Genomic DNA, 18,388 nt, shown 5'->3' with positions numbered 1-18,388 from the left:
ATTGAAAATGCCTGGCACGTCCAACCGAACATTTTCCCAGGGTTTTATTGGAATCCTTTTAATGTAGGAATCCGCGGCTTGGCGACGGACTAACCAGCCGTTCGCGGTGAAAGATTGGGGGCCTCTGACAGCGACTATATATCTCTTCCTTCACTCCCCCCCCCCCCCGTTGCACCGTCGACTCTGCCCCCCCTTTCCCCCCTCCGCCCATCTTCAAAAACAATACTTGGAGACCTGAAAAAAGACAAGGCGGTTGTTTGAGTTATGTTTTGAATTGGTCGTTCTAACCATGGAACAGTGTGTTATGAGTTTACAGCTGACAAAACATGGTTCTTGGGACACAAGGCTGCCGCCCCAGGGCTCTGTGGTCCTGTCGCTGCGGGGGGCTCAAGTTACCTGGACCCTGTTAAGTATTCGGGGGGGGGGGGGGTAAACTCAGCCAATCAATCAGACTAGCAAGGTGGAGGGGCACCAGAGATCAGATGTCCTGTGTCTCCATCAGAGTGAGATGCTGTTTCTATGTTTCTGTACCCTCCTCCTTTGCTCACTAACACACTCACCCACTCACTATTCTACTATTCTGGGCATGGGCCATGAGAAAAGAGAGACGGAGAGAGACGGCGCTAAAGAGAGAGAGAGAGAGCAAGGAGTAGACGAATAGAGAAAAGGACACAGACAAGACAGGGTGGGATGGATAAAAATTATGTAAAGACAGAGGGATATAGAGAGTGAGAGAAAGAGAGAGAGAGAGAGAGAGAGGAAGGGGGAGAGTGTGTGTGTGTGTGAGAGAGAGAGAGAGAGAGAGAGAGAGAGAGAGAGAGAGAAAGAGATAGAGAGAAAGAGAGAGAGAGAAAGAGAGAGAGAGAAAGAGAGAGAGAGAGAGAAAAAGATAGAAAGAGAAAGAGAGAGAGAGAGAAAGAGCGAGCGAGAGAGAGAGAGAGCAAGAGAAAGAGAGCAAGCGAGAGTGAGAGAGAGAGAGAGAGAGAGAGAGAGAGAGAGAGAGATAGAGAGAGAGAGATAGAGATATATAGAGAGAGAGAGAGAGAGAGAGAAAGAGAGAGAAGGACCGAGCAGAGAAAGACAGGAAGGCAGATCCTGAGTGGTGAACAGGGTCAGAAAACTGAACAACCAGCAGACGCTCTATACTTCCTGACTGCAGCAGACAGAGAATAACAGCCAGACAGAACAGCCAGCAGCATACCACCCTGCATCCCGCTGCTGAAGCTAAACAAGGACAGTTCTGGTCGGTCTCTGGATGGGAGACCACATGCTGCTGGAAGTGGTGTTGGAGGGCCAGTAGGAGGCACTCTTTCCTCTGGTCTAAAAAATATCCCAATGCGCCAGGGCAGTGATTGGAGACATTCGGATGGGACGTTATAATGGGTGTCCTGAATCTCTGTGGTCACTAAAGAACCCATTGCACTTATCTTAAGAGTAGGGGTGTTCCCAATCTGGCTCTCATACCATCACGGTCACCTAATTATCCCCAGCTTCCAATTGGCTCATTCATCCCCCCTCCTCTCCCCTGTAACTATTCCCCAGGTCGTTGCTGTAAATGAAAATGTGTTCACAGTACACTTACCTGGTGAAATAAGGGTTCAATCAAATAAGAACTAACAGACAGAGAGGCTGATGTGGTACAGACCAGAGACCCATCTATGCCCCATCTGGGTAGTACCAACCAACCCCTCTCTAATCCATGTTCCCCTACAGTGGAGAGACCGCCTGTAAGTGACCAATTTCTGTTATTTTCCCTTCTCCTCCTCCTCCTCTCCTCTTGACACTAATTCAACTGCAGGACAAGACAACAGCAAGGCTGGCGAGTGCTCGCTTGGAGGAATAGATGAGACAAGTGGTATTGTATCTGGCCCGATCTGACAGAACAATCTGTGGCCATAAATTACCTCTGCCTTTAAGGACATCCAGGTCAATAGACCTATAACTCTGGCTGGCTGGCTGGCTGGCTGGCTGGCTGGCTGGCTGGCTGGCTGGCTGGCAGTCACACACCAATGGCTGTGACAGGCCAGAACCCCATGTCTATAGCCAACTGCTGCTATTCACCTGATTACATTACCTACGCAATCAGACTCCCATAGATACCCCACAAGACATTCCACCAGGGGTCTCTTCACAGTCCCCAAGTCCAAAACAAATTCATGGCAACGTACAGTATTATACAGAGTCATGATCACATGGAACTATCTTCCATCTCCATTAACTCAGCAAACAGCAAAGTGACCTTTAAAACATGGATTAAACAACATCTCATGGAACAGAGAGGACTATGAGGACACACACACACACAGACACACTAACACACTAACACACAGACACACAGACACACAGAGACACAGACACACTAACACACACACACACACACAGACACACTAACACACTAACACACAGACACACAGACACACAGACACACTAACACACAGACACACAGACACACAGACACACTAACACACACACACACACACAGACACACTAACACACACACACACAGACACACTAACACACACACACACACAGACACACTAACACACAGACACACTAACACACACACACACAGACACACTAACACACACACACACAGACACACAGACACACAGACACACACACACACACACTAACACACACACACACTAACACACACACACACACAGACACACTAACACACACACACAGACACACAGACACACAGACACACACACACACACACACACACTAACACACAGACACACCCACACACTAACACACTAACACACAGACACACAGACACACAGACACACAGACACACTAACACACAGACACACTAACACACAGACACACTAACACACAGACACACAGACACACTAACACACAGACACACTGACACACAGACACACTAACACACAGACACACTAACACACAGACACAATAACACACAGACACACTAACACACAGACACACTAACACACAGACACACAGACACTCAGACACAAAGACACACTAACACACTGACACACTAACACACAGACAGACTAACACACAGACACACTAACACACTAACATACTAACACACAGACACACTAACACACAGACACACTAACACACAGACACACTAACACACAGACACACTAACACACAGACAGACTAACACACAGACACACTAACATACTAACACACAGACACACTAACACACAGACACACTAACACACAGACAGACTAACACACAGACACACTAACATACTAACATACTAACACACAGACACACTAACACACAGACACACTAACACACTAACACACTAACACACAGACACACTAACACACTAACACACAGACACACTAACACACTAACACACAGACACACAGACACACTAACACACTAACACACAGACACACTAACACACTAACACACTAACACACAGACACACTAACACACAGACACACTAACACACAGACACACTAACACACTAACACACAGACACACTAACACAGAGACACACTAACACAGAGACACACTAACACACAGACACACTAACACATACATTACTTTTGTTGTATTATTTGTATAATTGTTGTTGTTGTATTGTATATGGTTGTATTTTAAATATGCGTGACTGTCCTTGTCTATCAGTGTATCAGTACAGGAAGAATAGCTGCTGCTTCTGCTAAATATAACGGGGATCCTAACCCATTAACAGCAATTACCTCTGTTTATCCACAAATACTGGCATCTTCTTCTTCTTCTTATTATTATTATGACAATTTATATCTATAAACATTATCGTGTGTTGTGTTTTATGATTATTGTGTAATGGTTGTGCTGTGTCATAATGAGTATTGTGTAATGGTTGTGCTGTGTCATAATGAGTATTGTGTAATGGTTGTGTTGTGTCATAATGAGTATTGTGTAATGGTTGTGTTGTGTCATAATGATTATTGTGTAATGGTTGTGTTGTGTCATAATGAGTATTGTGTAATGGTTGTGTTGTGTCATAATGATTATTGTGTAATGATTGTGTTGTGTCATAATGAGTATTGTGTAATGGTTGTGTTGTGTCATAATGAGTATTGTGTAATGGTTGTGTTGTGTCATAATGAGTATTGTGTAATGATTGTGTTGTGTCATAATGAGTATTGTGTAATGGTTGTGTTGTGTCATAATGAGTATTGGGTAATGGTTGTGTTGTGTCTTAATGAGTATTGTGTTATGATTGTGTTGTGTCATAATGAGTATTGTGTAATGATTGTGCTGTGTCATAATGAGTATTGTGTAATGATTGTGTTGTGTCATAATGAGTATTGTGTAATGGTTGTGCTGTGTCATAATGAGTATTGTGTAATGGTTGTGTTGTGTCATAATGAGTATTGTGTAATGATTGTGTTGTGTCATAATGAGTATTGTGTAATGGTTGTGTTGTGTCATAATGAGTATTGTGTAATGGTTGTGTTGTGTCATAATGAGTATTGTGTAATGGTTGTGTTGTGTCATAATGAGTATTGTGTAATGGTTGTGCTGTGTCATAATGAGTATTGTGTAATGGTTGTGTTGTGTCATAATGAGTATTGTGTAATGATTGTGTTGTGTCATAATGAGTATTGTGTAATGATTGTGTTGTGTCATAATGAGTATTGTGTAATGATTGTGTTGTGTCATAATGAGTATTGTGTAATGATTGTGTTGTGTCATAATGAGTATTGTGTAATGGTTGTGTTGTGTCATAATGATTATTGTGTAATGATTGTGTTGTGTCATAATGAGTATTGTGTAATGATTGTGTTGTGTCATAACGAGTATTATGTGATGTAACACACAAAACTCATTGTGTGTAGCCTTACATCAGACACCAACAAATACAACTCAATGTTTACATCCCAGCAACATGCATGACCTACCAAACTAACTAACTAAGAGAAGAGATGAATAGAGTCTATGGTGAGACACTGAAGGAGAGGAGAAAGAGATGAATAGAGTCTATGGTGAGACACTGAAGGAGAGGAGAAAGAGATGAATAGAGTCTATGGTGAGACACTGAAGGAGAGGAGAAAGAGATGAATAGAGTCTATGGTGAGACACTGAAGGAGAGGAGAAAGAGATGAATAGAGTCTATGGTGAGACACTGAAGGAGAGGAGAAAGAGATGAATAGAGTCTATGGTGAGACACTGAAGGAGAGGGGAAGAGATGAATAGAGTCTATGGTGAGACACTGAAGGAGAGGGGAAGAGATGAATAGAGTCTATGGTGAGACACTGAAGGAGAGGAGAAAGAGATGAATAGAGTCTATGGTGAGACACTGAAGGAGAGGGGAAGAGATGAATAGAGTCTATGGTGAGACACTGAAGGAGAGGAGAAAGAGATGAATAGAGTCTATGGTGAGACACTGAAGGAGAGGAGAAAGAGATGAATAGAGTCTATGGTGAGACACTGAAGGCGAGGAGAAAGAGATGAATAGAGTCTATGGTGAGACGCTGAAGGAGAGGAGAAAGAGATGAATAGAGAGTCTATGGTGAGACACTGAAGGAGAGGAGAAAGAGATGAAAAGAGTCTATGGTGAGACACTGAAGGAGAGGGGAAGAGATGAATAGAGTCTATGGTGAGACACTGAAGGAGAGGAGAAAGAGATGAATAGAGTCTATGGTGAGACACTGAAGGAGAGGAGAAAGAGATGAATAGAGTCTATGGTGAGACACTGAAGGAGAGGAGAAAGAGATGAATAGAGTCTATGGTGAGACACTGAAGGAGAGGGGAAGAGATGACACAAACAAGGTCTCACTTTGTGACTTTTCCTTTGACCTCCAGTGGTGGAACAACACAGACACACCAAGGCTGTGTCCTCTGTCTGCTAATGCACTCTCCACCCCTGAGACGTCAACCAGACACACACACACACACACACACACACACACACACACACATGCACACGCACACGCACACTTTACAAGCCCCTCCTTTCTTTCCCTCTGTCACTAGCTCTCTCTGCGTCACTCTTTCCTCACTTACTAGCAGTGTTCTCTGTTTTTTGCAATTCAATTTCAATTCAAGGGGCTTTACTGGCATGGGAAACATAAGTTAACATTGCCAAAACAAATGAAATAGATAATAAACAAAAGTTAAATAAACAATACAAATTTACAGTGAACAAGTTCCAAAAGAATAAAGACATTTCAAATGTCATATCAAATCAAATCAAATTGTATTTGTCACATACACATGGTTAGCAGATGTTAATGCGAGTGTAGCAAAATGCTTGTGCTTCTAGTTCCGACCATGCAGTAATATCTAACAAGTAATCTAACAATTTCACAACAACTACCTTATGCACACAAATGTAAGGAATGGATAAGAATATGTACATAAAAGTATATGGATGAGCGATGGCCGAACAGCATAGGCAAGATGCAGTAGATGGTATAGAGTACAGTATATACATATGAGATGAGTAATATAGGGTATGTAAACAATTTATTAAGTGGCATTGTTTAAAGTGGCTAGTGATACATTTATTACATCCAATTTTTTATGATTAAAGTGGCTAGAGTTGAGTCAGTATGTTGGCAGCAGCCACTCAATGTTAGTGATGGCTGTTTAACAGTCTAATGGCCTTGAGATAGAAGCTGTTTTTCAGTGTCTCAGTCCCCGCTTTGGTGCACCTGTAGTGACTTCGCCTTCTGGATGATAGCGGGGTGAACAGGCAGTGGCTCGGGTGGTTGTTGTCCTTGATGATCTTTTTGGCCTTCCTGTGACATCGGGTGGTGTAGGTGTCCTGGAGGGCAGGTAGTTTGCCCCCGGTGATGCGTTGTGCAGACCTCACTACCCTCTGGAGAGCCTTACGGTTGTGGGCGGAGCAGTTGCCATACCAGGCGGTGATACAGCCCGACAGGATGCTCTCGATTGTGCATCTGTAAAAGTTGAGTGTTTTGGTGACAAGCCACATTTCTTCAGCCTCCTGAGGTTGAAGAGGCGCTGCTGCGCCTTCTTCACCACGCTGTCTGTGTGGGTGGACCATTTCAGTTTGTCTGTGATGTGTACGCCAAGGAACATAAAACTTTCCACCTTCTCCACTACTGTCCCGTCGATGTGGATAGGGGGCTGCTCCCTCTGCTGTTTCCTGAAGTCCACGATCATTGCCTTTGTTTTGTTGACATTGAGTGTGAGGTTTTTTTCCTGACACCACACTCCGAGGGCCCTCACCTCCTCCCTGTAGGCCGTCTCGTCGTTGTTGGTAATCAAGCCTACCACTGTAGTGTCGTCTGCAAACTTGATCATAAGAGTTGGAGGCGTGCATGGCCACGCAGTCATGGGTGAACAGGGAGTACAGGAGAGGGCTGAGAACGCACCCTTGTGGGTCCCCAGTGTTGAGGATCAGCGGGGTGGAGATGTTGTTTCCTACCCTCACCACCTGGGGGCGGCCCGTCAGGAAGTCCAGGACCCAGTTGCACAGGGCGGAGTCGAGACCGGGGGTCTCAAGCTTAATGACGAGTTTGGAGGGTACTTAGGTGTTAAATGCTGAGCTGTAGTCAATGAACAGCATTCTTACATAGGTATTCCTCTTGTCCAGATGGGTTAGGGCAGTGTGCAGTGTGATTGTGTCGTCTGTGGACCTATTGGGGCGGTAAGCAAATTGGAATGGGTCTAGGTTGTCAGGTAGGGTGGAGGTGATATGGTCCTTGACTAGTCTCTCAAAGCACTTCATGATGACATTAGTGAGTGCTACGGGGTGATAGTCATTTACCTCAGTTACCTTAGCTTTCTTGGGAACAGGAACAATGGTGGCCCTCTTGAAGCATGTGGGAACAGCAGACTGGGATAAGGATTGACTGAATATGTCCGTAAAAACACACCAGCCAGCTGGTCTGCGCATGCTCTGAGGACGCGGCTAGGGATGCCGTCTGGGCCGGCAGCCTTGCGAGGGTTAACACGTTTAAATGTTTTACTCACATTGGCTGCAGTGAAGGAGAGGCCGCAGGTTTTGGAAGCGAGCCCTGTCAGTGCCACTGTATTGTCCTCAAAGCGAGCAAAGAAGTTGTTTAGTTTGTCTGGGAGCAAGACATCGTGGTCCGCGACGGGGCTGGTTTTCTTTTGTAGTCCGTGATTGACTGTAGACCCTGCCACATACCTCTCGTGTCTGAGCCGTTGAATTGCGACTCTACTTTGTCTCTATACTGACGCTTAGCTTGTTTGATTGCCTTGCGGAGGGAATAGCTACACTGTTTGTATTCGGTCATGTTTCCAGTCGCTTTGCCCTGATTAAAAGCCGTGGTTCTCGCTATCAGTTTTCCGCGAATGCTGCAATCAATCCACGGTTTCTGTTTGGGGAAGGTTTTAATAGTCGCTGTGGGTACAACATCACCGATGCACTTGCTAATAAACTCGCTCACCGAATCAGCGTATTCATCAATGTTGTTGTCCGAAGCTATGCGGAACATATCCCAGTCCATGTGATCGAAGCAATCTTGAAGTGTGGAATCCGATTGGTCGGACCAGCGTTGAACAGACCTGAGCACGGGCGTTTCCTGTTTTAGTTTCTGTCTATAGGCTGGGAGCAACAAAATGGAGTCGTGGTCAGAATTTCTGAAAGGAGGGCGGGGGAGGGCTTTGTATGCGTCGCGGAAGTTAGAATAACAATGATCAAGGGTTTTGCCAGCCTGGGTCGTGCTTTCGATATGCTGATAAAATTTAGGGAGCCTTGTTTTCAGATTAGCCTTGATAAAATACCCAGCTACAATGAATGCAGCCTCAGGATATGTGGTTTCCAGTTTACATAGAGTCCAATGAAGTTCTTTCAGGGCTGTCGATGTGTCTGCTTGGGGGGATATACACGACTGTGATTATAATAGAAGAGAATTCTCTTGGTAGATAATGCGGTCGGCATTTGATTGTAAGGAATTCTAGGTCAGGTGAACAAAATTACTTGAGCTCCTGTATGTTGTTATGATCACCCCACGTCTCGTTAATCATAAAGCATACACCCCCGCTCTTCTTCTTACCAGAGTGATGTTTGTTTCTGTCAGCGCGATGCGTGAAGAAACCAGGTGGCTGTATCGACTCTGATAATGTATCCCAAGTGAGCCATGTTTCCGTGAAACAAAGAATGTTACAACCTCTGATGTCTCTCTGGAAGGCAACCCTTGCTCGGATTTCGTCTACCTTGTTGTCAAGAGACTGGACATTGGCGAGTAGTATACTCGGGAGTGGTGCGCGATGTGCCCGTCTACGGAGCCTGACCAGAAGACCGCTCCGTCTGCCCCTTCTGCGACGCCGTTGTTTTGGGTCACCGGCTGGGATCCGATCCATTGTCCTGGGTGGTGGACCAAACAGAGGATCTGCTTCGGGAAAGTCGTATTCCTGGTCGTAATGTTGGTGAGTTGACGTTGCTCTTATATCCAATAGTTCCTCCCGACAGTATGTAATAAAACTTAAGATTTCCTGGGGTAACAATATAAGAAATAATACATAAAAAAACAAAATACTGCATAGTTTCCTAGGAACGCAAAGCGAGGCGGCCATCTCTGTCGGCGCAGGAAGTACATTATGTACATTATGTCTTAATAAAGTGTTGTAAGGATGTGAAAATAGTTAAAGTACAAAAGGGAAAATAAATAAACAGAAATATGGGTTGTATTTACATTTGTGTTTGTTCTTCACTGGTTGCCTTTTTCTTGTGACAACAGGTTACACATCTTGCTGCTGTGATTGCACACTGGGGTATTTCACCCAATAGCTATGGGAGTTTATCAAAATTGAATTTGTTTTCGATTTCTTTCTGGGTCTGTGTAATCTGAGGGAAATACGTGTCTCTAATATGGGCATACATTTGCCAGGAGGTTAGGAAGTGCAGCTCAGTTTCCACCTCATTTTGTGGGCAGTGTGCACATAGTCTGTCTTCTCTTAAGAGCCAAGTCTGCCATCGGCTGCCTTTCTCAATAGCAAGGCTATGCTCACTGAGTCTGTACATAGTCAAAGATTTTCTTAAGTTTGGGTCAGTCACAGTGGTCAGGTATTCTGCCACTGTGTACTCTCTGTTTAGGGCCAAATAGCATTCTATTTTTTTTGTAAATACTTTCCAATGTGTCAAGTAATTATCTTTTTGTTTTCTCATGATTTGGTTGGGTCTAATTGTGTTGCTGTCCTGGGACTATGTGGGGTCTGTTTGTGTTTGTAGACAGAGACTCAGGACCAGCTTGCTTAGGGGGCTCTTTTCCAGGTTAATTTCTCTGTAGGTGTTGGCTTTGTTATGGAAGGTTTGGGAATCGCTTCCTTTTAGGTGGTTGTAGAATTTAACGGCTCTTTTCTGGATTTTGATAATTAGTGGGTATCGGCCTAATTCTGCTGTGCATGCATTATTTGGTGTTACCTGATGTTTAGACCGAGGTATGTATAGTTTTTTTGTGTGTTCTAGTGTCTAGATGGAATTTGTATTTGTGGTCCTGACAACTGGATGTTTTTTGTACCACCATTATTTTTGTCTTACTGAGATTTACTGTCAGGGCCCAGGTCTGACAAAATCTGTACAGAAGCACCCGATCATCTACAAATAGTAGACATTTGACTTCAGAGTCTAGTAGGGTGATGCAGACTGTTCTAGTGCCCTCGCCAATTCGTTGATATATATGTTGAAAAGGGTGGGGCTTAAGCTGCATCCCTGTCTCCCCCCCTGGCCCTGTGGAAAGAAATGGGTGTTTTTTTGCCAATTTTAACCGCACACTTGTTGTTTGTATACATGGATTGTATAATGATGTATGTTTTTCCCCACCACTTTCCATCAATTTGATGGGGTATTGTGTGTAGGCCAGTGATCTAAAAAATCTCAATTTAATCAATTTTAAATTCAGGCTCTAACACAACAAAATGTGGAAAAAGTCAAGGGGTGTGAGTACTTTCTGAAGGCACTGTGTAAATATACTGAACAAAAATATAACGCAATATGCAACAATTTCAAAGATTTTACTGAGTTACAGTTCATATGAGGAAATCAATCAATTTAAATAAATTCATTAGGCCCTAATCTATGGATTTCACATGACTGGGAATACAGATATGCATCTGTTGGTCACAAATACCTTAAAAGAAATGGGACACACAATGGGCCTCAGGATCCCAAACCATACCTGCCTATACCATAACCCCACCGCCACCATGGGGAACTCTGTTCACAACATCAGCAAACTACTCGCCGACATGACGCCATACACATGGTCTGCTGTTTTGAGGCCGGTTGGATGTACTGCCAGATTCTCTAAAACGATGTTGGAGGTGGTTTATGGTAGAGAAATTAACATTAAATAATCTGGTAACAGTTCTGGTGGACATTCCTACAATCAGCATGTCAATTGCACACTGTCGCATTTTGTTCTGTGACAAAACTGCACATTTTAGAGTGGCCTTTTATTGTCCCCAGCACAAGGTGCACCTGTGTGATGATCATGCTGTTAATCAGCTTCTTAATATGCCACACCTGTCAGGTGGATGGATTATCTTGGCAGAGGAGAAATGCTCACCACTAGGAATGTAAACAAATATGCTTTTTGTGCGTATGGGAACAACACTTTACATGTTGCGTTTATATTTTTGTTCAGTGTATATCTCTCTGTCTCTCTTCCAGTCTGTCGCTCCCATCCCTGTGCTTTATGGTGTAATGCTTTAGTTCCACTGTGTTTTCTCTGTCACAGTAGCTGCAGCTTCTCTGCCCTTCCATGGTTCTCTGTGTGCCAGCAGGGCTGTGTAGGGCTGGAGGTGCTAAGCACACCTGCCTGAGATGTGCTCCACCGATACACAGAGGAGGGGTAGGGAGTGGAGGCACACACACACACACACACACACACACACACACACACACACACACACACACACACACACACACACACACACACACACACACACACACACACACACACACACACACACACACACACACACACACACACACACACACACACCACCCCAGGGCGATCAGCAAGAGCACAAGAATCCAATTTTCAATTTAAAGTGGAGTGGGAAATATACCTGGCCCCTAGGGCCTCTAGCCAGCACTATCTCTGACTCCAATACAGTGGAGGGGGGGATGGAGTGGGGGTATGGGGGATTGGCAGTGACAATGTGTGTGTGAGAGACAGAGTGAAAGACAGAGAGATAGATAGAGAGAAAGTGAGTGAGTCAGTGAGTGAGAGAAAGAGTGAGTGAGAGAAAGAGAGAAAAAGAGGGAGACAAATTTCTAATTTTAAAATGTTTTTTATTTCACCTTTATTTAACCAGGTAGGCAAGTTGAGAACAAGTTCTCATTTACAATTGCGACTTGGCCAAGATAAAGCAAGCAGTTTGACACATACAACAACACAGAGTTACACATGGAGTAAAACAAACATACAGTCAATAATATAGTAGAAAAATAAGTCTATATACAATGTGAGCAAATGAGGTGAGATAAGGGAGGTAAAGGCAAAAAAGGCCATGGTGGCGAAGTAAATACAATATAGCAAGTAAAACACTGGAATGGTAGATTTGCAGTGGAAGAAAGTCCAAAGTAGAAATAGAAATAATGGGGTGCAAAGGAGCAAAATAAATAAATACAGTAGGGGAAGAGGGAGTTGTTTGGGCTAAATTATAGATGGGCTATGTACAGGTGCAGTAGTCTGTGAGCTGGTGCTTAAAGCTAGTGAGGGAGATAAGTGTTTCCAGTTTTAGAGATTTTTGTAGTTCGTTCCAGTCATTGGCAGTAGAGAACTGGAAGGAGAGGCGGCCGAAGGAGGAATTGGCTTTGGGGGTGAGCAGAGAGATATACCTGCTGGAGCGCGTGCTACAGGTGGGTACTGCTATGGTGACCAGCGAGCGGAGATAAGGGGGGACTTTACCTAGCAGGGTCTTGTAGATGACCTGGAGCCAGTGGGTTTGGCGACGAGTATGAAGCGAGGGTCAGCCAACGAGAGCGTACAGGTCGCAGTGGTGGGTAGTATATGGGGCTTTGGTGACAAAACAGATGGCACTGTGAAAGACTGCATCCAATTTATTGAGTAGGGTATTGGAGGCTATTTTGCAAATGACATTGCCAAAGTCGAGGATCGGTAGGATGGTCAGTTTTAAGAGGGTATGTTTGGCAGCATGAGTGAAAGATGCTTTGTTGCGAAATAGGAAGCCAATTCTAGATTTAACTTTGGATTGGAGATGTTTGATGTGAGTCTGGAAGGAGAGTTTACAGTCTAACCAGACACCTAGGTATTTGTAGTTGTCCACATATTCTAAGTCAGAACCGTCCAGAGTAGTGATGCTGGACGGGTGGGCAGGTGCAGGCAGCGATCGGTTGAAGAGCATGCATTTAGTTTTACTTGTATTTAAGAGCAGTTGGCTCTTAAATACAAGGCCACGGAAGGAGAGTTGAATGGCATTGAAGCTCGTCTGGAGGTTAGTTAACACAGTGTCCAAAGAAGGGCCAGAAGTATACAGAATAGAGTGAGTGAGTGAAAGAAAAAGAGAAAGACAGTTAGAGAGAAAGAGGGAGAGAGAGAGAGAGAGCGAGAGAGAGAGAGAAAGAGAGAGAGAGAAAGAGAGAGAGAGAGAGAGGGGTAGAGAGAGAGAGAGAATGAGAGAGTTAGAGAGAGACTATGTGTGGGCTATCACTATACCCACGTCCACCCTAAGTTCTTCTGAGTTTTCTCCCTCCCTCTCTCCCTGTCCTGTCTCCCTGACCTCGCTCCCTGTAATGTCTCCCTGTCCTGTCTCCCTGTCCTGTCTCCCTGTCCTGTCTCCCTGACCTCTCTCCCTGTAATGTCTCCCTGTCCTGTCTCCCTGTCCTGTCTCCCTGTCCTGTCTCCCTGTCCTGTCTCCCTGACCTCTCTCCCTGTAATGTCTCCCTGTCCTGTCTCCCTGTCCTGTCTCCCTGTCCTGTCTCCCTGTCCTGTCTCCCTGACCTCTCTCCCTGTAATGTCTCGCTGTCCTGTCTCCCTGTCATGTCTCCCTGTCCTGTCTCCCTGACCTCTCTCCCTGTAATGTCTCCCTGTCCTGTCTCCCTGTCCTGTCTCCCTGTCCTGTCTCCCTGTCTGCCTTAATGTCTCCTGTCCTGTCTCCCTGTCCTGTCTCCCTGTGTCCATCAGTGCCCTGGCAGTAATCATTGTCTTTGTACTCCCAGAGGAGTCTGGTTTCTGGAAGGTAAATGAGGCCAGGGGTTTTGGTTGGTAATGGATCTGAGGGGGGCTGGCAGCATGCCTATCCCCAGGAACCCTATCTGAGTCTGGGAGTGGCGGTAAGGCCCCTAAGTGCATTGGGCATGGCCCAGGCGTCTCATCCCTACTCAACCCACCCAGCCAAACACAGGCCACCTGTCTGTTCAGGAGTCACATTTGATCAATACCACTCGACAGCAGTATTGTAGAAAACATTTCAGAAAACTTCAAACTGATATAAAATGCTTTGTATTGCACTTACATGTTATGCAGGACACACCAGCCACAGTGAGGGTCTCCTGAGCCCAGACACTCGCTGCAGGTGGAGTACTGGCCACAGGCTTCCACTGGTACCCTCGTCATCTACACAGAGAGAGAGAGATACACACAGTTATAGCCTGGCTTCAGACAGAGAAACAAGGTAGGAGTGAAGGAGAGGAAGTGAGAAAGAGAGGAGGAGAGAAGGAGGGGAGTATGAGTGAAGGTATGGGTGTTGGGTTATTTAATGATCAATTCCACATTCCACCAGGACACAATATCAGGTCACACACAGACACCCTTCACTCCTCTTCAGTCAATACATATTGGACACATCTCTGGTTTATAGTTAATCACTATGATTTATAACCATGCCAACGCTGACTGGCATTGACTGGCACTGACTGGCATTGGTATTGCGTGCCAGTGCTCTGGGTAGGGCTGAAACAGACAGGAGAGGTCCTCCTTGTCTCCATGGTAACAGCATTGAGCACTCCCAGTGTCAACTGCATTTGATTAATGAGCCGTCATTGGAGGATGACCGCTGTCACTCAAATTGGTCGTGGGTGACAGCAGGGAGGGGGGAAGGGGCAGAGAGAAAGGAGATATTCACAGGGACATCATGTCCCATCACTATGGGTTTATAGAGAGGCACTGCTGTTCATGATATTGGTGTGTGTGTGTGTGTGTGTGTGTGTGTGTGTGTGTGTGTGTGTGTGTGTGTGTGTGTGTGTGTGTGTATAAACTATACTAACCCCCCTCCCACTCCAAAAAAGGAAATGACTCTTTCCTGCTCGGTGGAGCATCTCTATATCTAGAAAAGTTAAATCATGCTTTGGTGACACCTTCCATACATCAGTGTAGGACATTTACAGCTTTGCTGGAAGTTAAAAATTTTCTGTGGATGCATCCAACATTTCTGCCTAAAAAAAATCCACCAAAATACTCTTGCAGATGAGAAACTATGCAATTACCTGGGAAAGGTTTTTGAGGAAAATGGAAGTAGCTCGCCCATGCTAACACTCACAGGGTAACTGCCCTGACATTTAGTAAGTGTAAAGGTTGATGCTATTCATAACGTAGTAAAACGTATCAGAGAACATTATCTCAGATTTTACCCTCGGGTGAGATCAAAGTGGCTTAAAACGTGATGCTTTTTACAATATTTTTAAATTGATATTTTCTATTGTGGAGGAGAGGAGAGAGTGCAGGGTGGAAGAGCAGTCATTTCCTCCAGACAGACTAGGGAGAACCCATCTCTCCTCTCCAGACAGACTAGGGAGAACCCATCTCTCCTCTCCAGACAGACTAGGGAGAACCCATCTCTCCTCTCCAGACAGACTAGGGAGAACCCATCTCTCCTCTCCAGACAGACTAGGGAGAAGTGCACTACATAGGGAATAGAGTGCCATTTGAACGCACGCTTACACTGTGCCTCTCTCCCTGCATACAGCATTTATCCATATAAAGACTATAACGCAACCCTGAGTGAAATTCTCTAGCTGTATCCGTGTGGGGACCAAACAATTGATTCCCATTCAAAATCCTATTTTCCTTAACCCCTAAGGCTAAACCTAAACCTAACCTTTAACCTAACCTTAACCGCAAACCCATAACTCCTAACCCTAAACATAAGCCCTAACCCTAAATCTAAGCCCTAATTGTAATCCTAACCCTAACTCAAAAGCCTAAAATGTCCCCACTTGTCAGAATTCTCCTTGTCTTACTTCTGGTCCCCACAAGGATAGTAAAACCAAACACAAACACACACACACACACACACACACACACACACACACACACACACACACACACACACACACACACACACACACACACACACACACACACACACACACACACACACACACACACACACACACACACACACACACGAGGTTGTGTTTCTAATTCATTATTTAGCTACTGTAGGAGGCAGGATTCCTCTTGGCTGTGTCTCTGATCTCCACCCTCCTCCATTAATTCAGGCAAGAGGCTAGAGCCAGCCAGCATCCCCTATTTATAGGACCAGACACTGAGAGACAGGGAGACACACACACAGGCAGATAACGAGAGAGAGAGAGAAGAGAGAGAGAGAGAGAGAGAGAGAGAGAGAGAGAGAGAGAGAGAGAGAGAGAGAGAGACAGAGAGACAGAGAGAGCGAGAGGAGGAGAAAAGAGGGTCTATTTCACAGCATCTCCATGTCTCCCTGCCAGCCTCTCACGATCTACATGTGTGAAAGAGATCTGAACCAAGTGATATCTGTGTGTGTGCGTGTGTGGTTACTTGTGTGTGTGTGTGTGAGAGATGTGCTGACAGAATCATGCTGCACCAGGGAGATTGCAGCAGCCCCCTCAAGTACACACACACACACACACACAGGCAGACACACACATAGACACACAAGAATGCACGCACACACGTGCGTATTTACGCACACACACACAAATATGTGATCTGATACATTCTGTGATAGACCACGTGTGGGAGACAAACAACGTGTTTTCACACTGTTCTTATCCTGCTGAGCAAAGCTATTACAAGATGGGAGAATTGGAATGGCAGCTAGCCTATCGCTTCAGACAAGTTCTCTCCAACAATATATCAAGGTGCTCACAAGATGATACAAAATGACACCTCCAAGAGAGGTGCATAGGATGTCAGCATCGAAACATTCACATGCTAAACTACCAAAACAATGCTAAATCTGACTGTAATCTCAATGCATGACAGTTAGCAATGCTAGCTTAGATTAGCCTTAGCATCCATAGCTAGAGAGAGAGAGAGAGAGAAAGGTCGTCGTAGGTAGACCTGGCTCTCAAGAGAAGACAGGCTATGTGCACACTGCCCACAAAATGTGGTGGAAACTGAGCTGCACTTCCTAACCTCCTGTCAAATGTATGACAGTATTAGAGACACATATTAACCTCAGATCCACACAGATCCACAAAGAATTCATAAACAAATCCAATTTTGATAAACTCCCATTTCGATTTTGTGAAATACCACAGTGTGCCATCACAGCAGCAAGATTTGTGACCTGTTGCCACAAGAAAAGGGCAACCAGTGAAGAACAAACACCATTGTAAATACAACCCATATTCATTTATTTTTCCTTCTGTACTTTAACTTTTTGCACATCGCTACAAAACTGTATATAGACATAATATGAGATTTGAAATGTCTTTATTCTTTTGGAACTTGTATGTGTCACTTTTTAATCTTTATTTCACTGTTGTTTATCCATTTCACTTGTTTTAGCGATGTAAACATATGTTTCCCATGCCAATAAAGCCCGTTGAATTGAATTGAATAGAGAGAGAGAGAGAGAGAGAGAGACCTCTGCCCAGTGGAGCAGTGGGGTGGAAAAGGAGACAAGAGGACCCTCATTACCAGTAAATCTATTTGGGTATTACTCCTTCATCTACCTGTACTGTTCTAAGAGGGTTCTCCTTCATCTACCTGTACTGTTCTAAGATGGTTCTCCTTCATCTATCTGTACTGTTCTAAGAGGATTCTCCTTCATCTACCTGTACTGTTCTAAGAGGGTTCTCCTTCATCTACCTGTACTGTTCTAAGAGGGTTCTCCTTCATCTACCTGTACTGTTCTAAGAGGGTTCTCCTTCATCTATCTGTACTGTTCTAAGAGGATTCTCCTTCATCTATCTGTACTGTTCTAAGAGGGTTCTCCTTCATCTACCTGTACTGTTCTAAGTGGATTCTCCTTCATCTATCTGTACTGTTCTAAGAGGGTTCTCCTTCATCTACCTGTACTGTTCTAAGAGGATTCTCCTTCATCTACCTGTACTGTTCTAAGAGGATTCTCCTTCATCTATCTGTACTGTTCTAAGAGGGTTCTCCTTCATCTATCTGTACTGTTCTAAGAGGGTTCTCCTTCATCTACCTGTACTGTTCTAAGAGGATTCTCCTTCATCTACCTGTACTGTTCTAAGAGGATTCTCCTTCATCTATCTGTACTGTTCTAAGAGGA

At 44.6% G+C, this 18,388-nt stretch overlaps 1 protein-coding gene across 3 annotated transcripts in view; it reads right to left on the bottom strand.

Annotated features, from left to right (window-relative positions):
• Positions 1 to 18,388, bottom strand: part of LOC106609762 (plexin-A4) — a 493,355-nt gene that overhangs the window by 168,667 nt on the left and 306,300 nt on the right. For all 3 annotated transcript variants that reach the window (XM_045722278.1, XM_045722276.1, XM_045722277.1), the window contains exon 5: positions 14,402 to 14,502. In XM_045722278.1, the coding sequence (XP_045578234.1) occupies positions 14,402 to 14,502 (101 nt within the window). The remainder of the gene's footprint in view (positions 1 to 14,401; positions 14,503 to 18,388) is intronic.

Source organism: Salmo salar, chromosome ssa07 (genome assembly GCF_905237065.1).
Source record: "Salmo salar chromosome ssa07, Ssal_v3.1, whole genome shotgun sequence".
NCBI classification, from domain to species: domain Eukaryota; kingdom Metazoa; phylum Chordata; class Actinopteri; order Salmoniformes; family Salmonidae; genus Salmo; species Salmo salar.
This window is presented reverse-complemented; position numbering and strand designations above follow the sequence as displayed.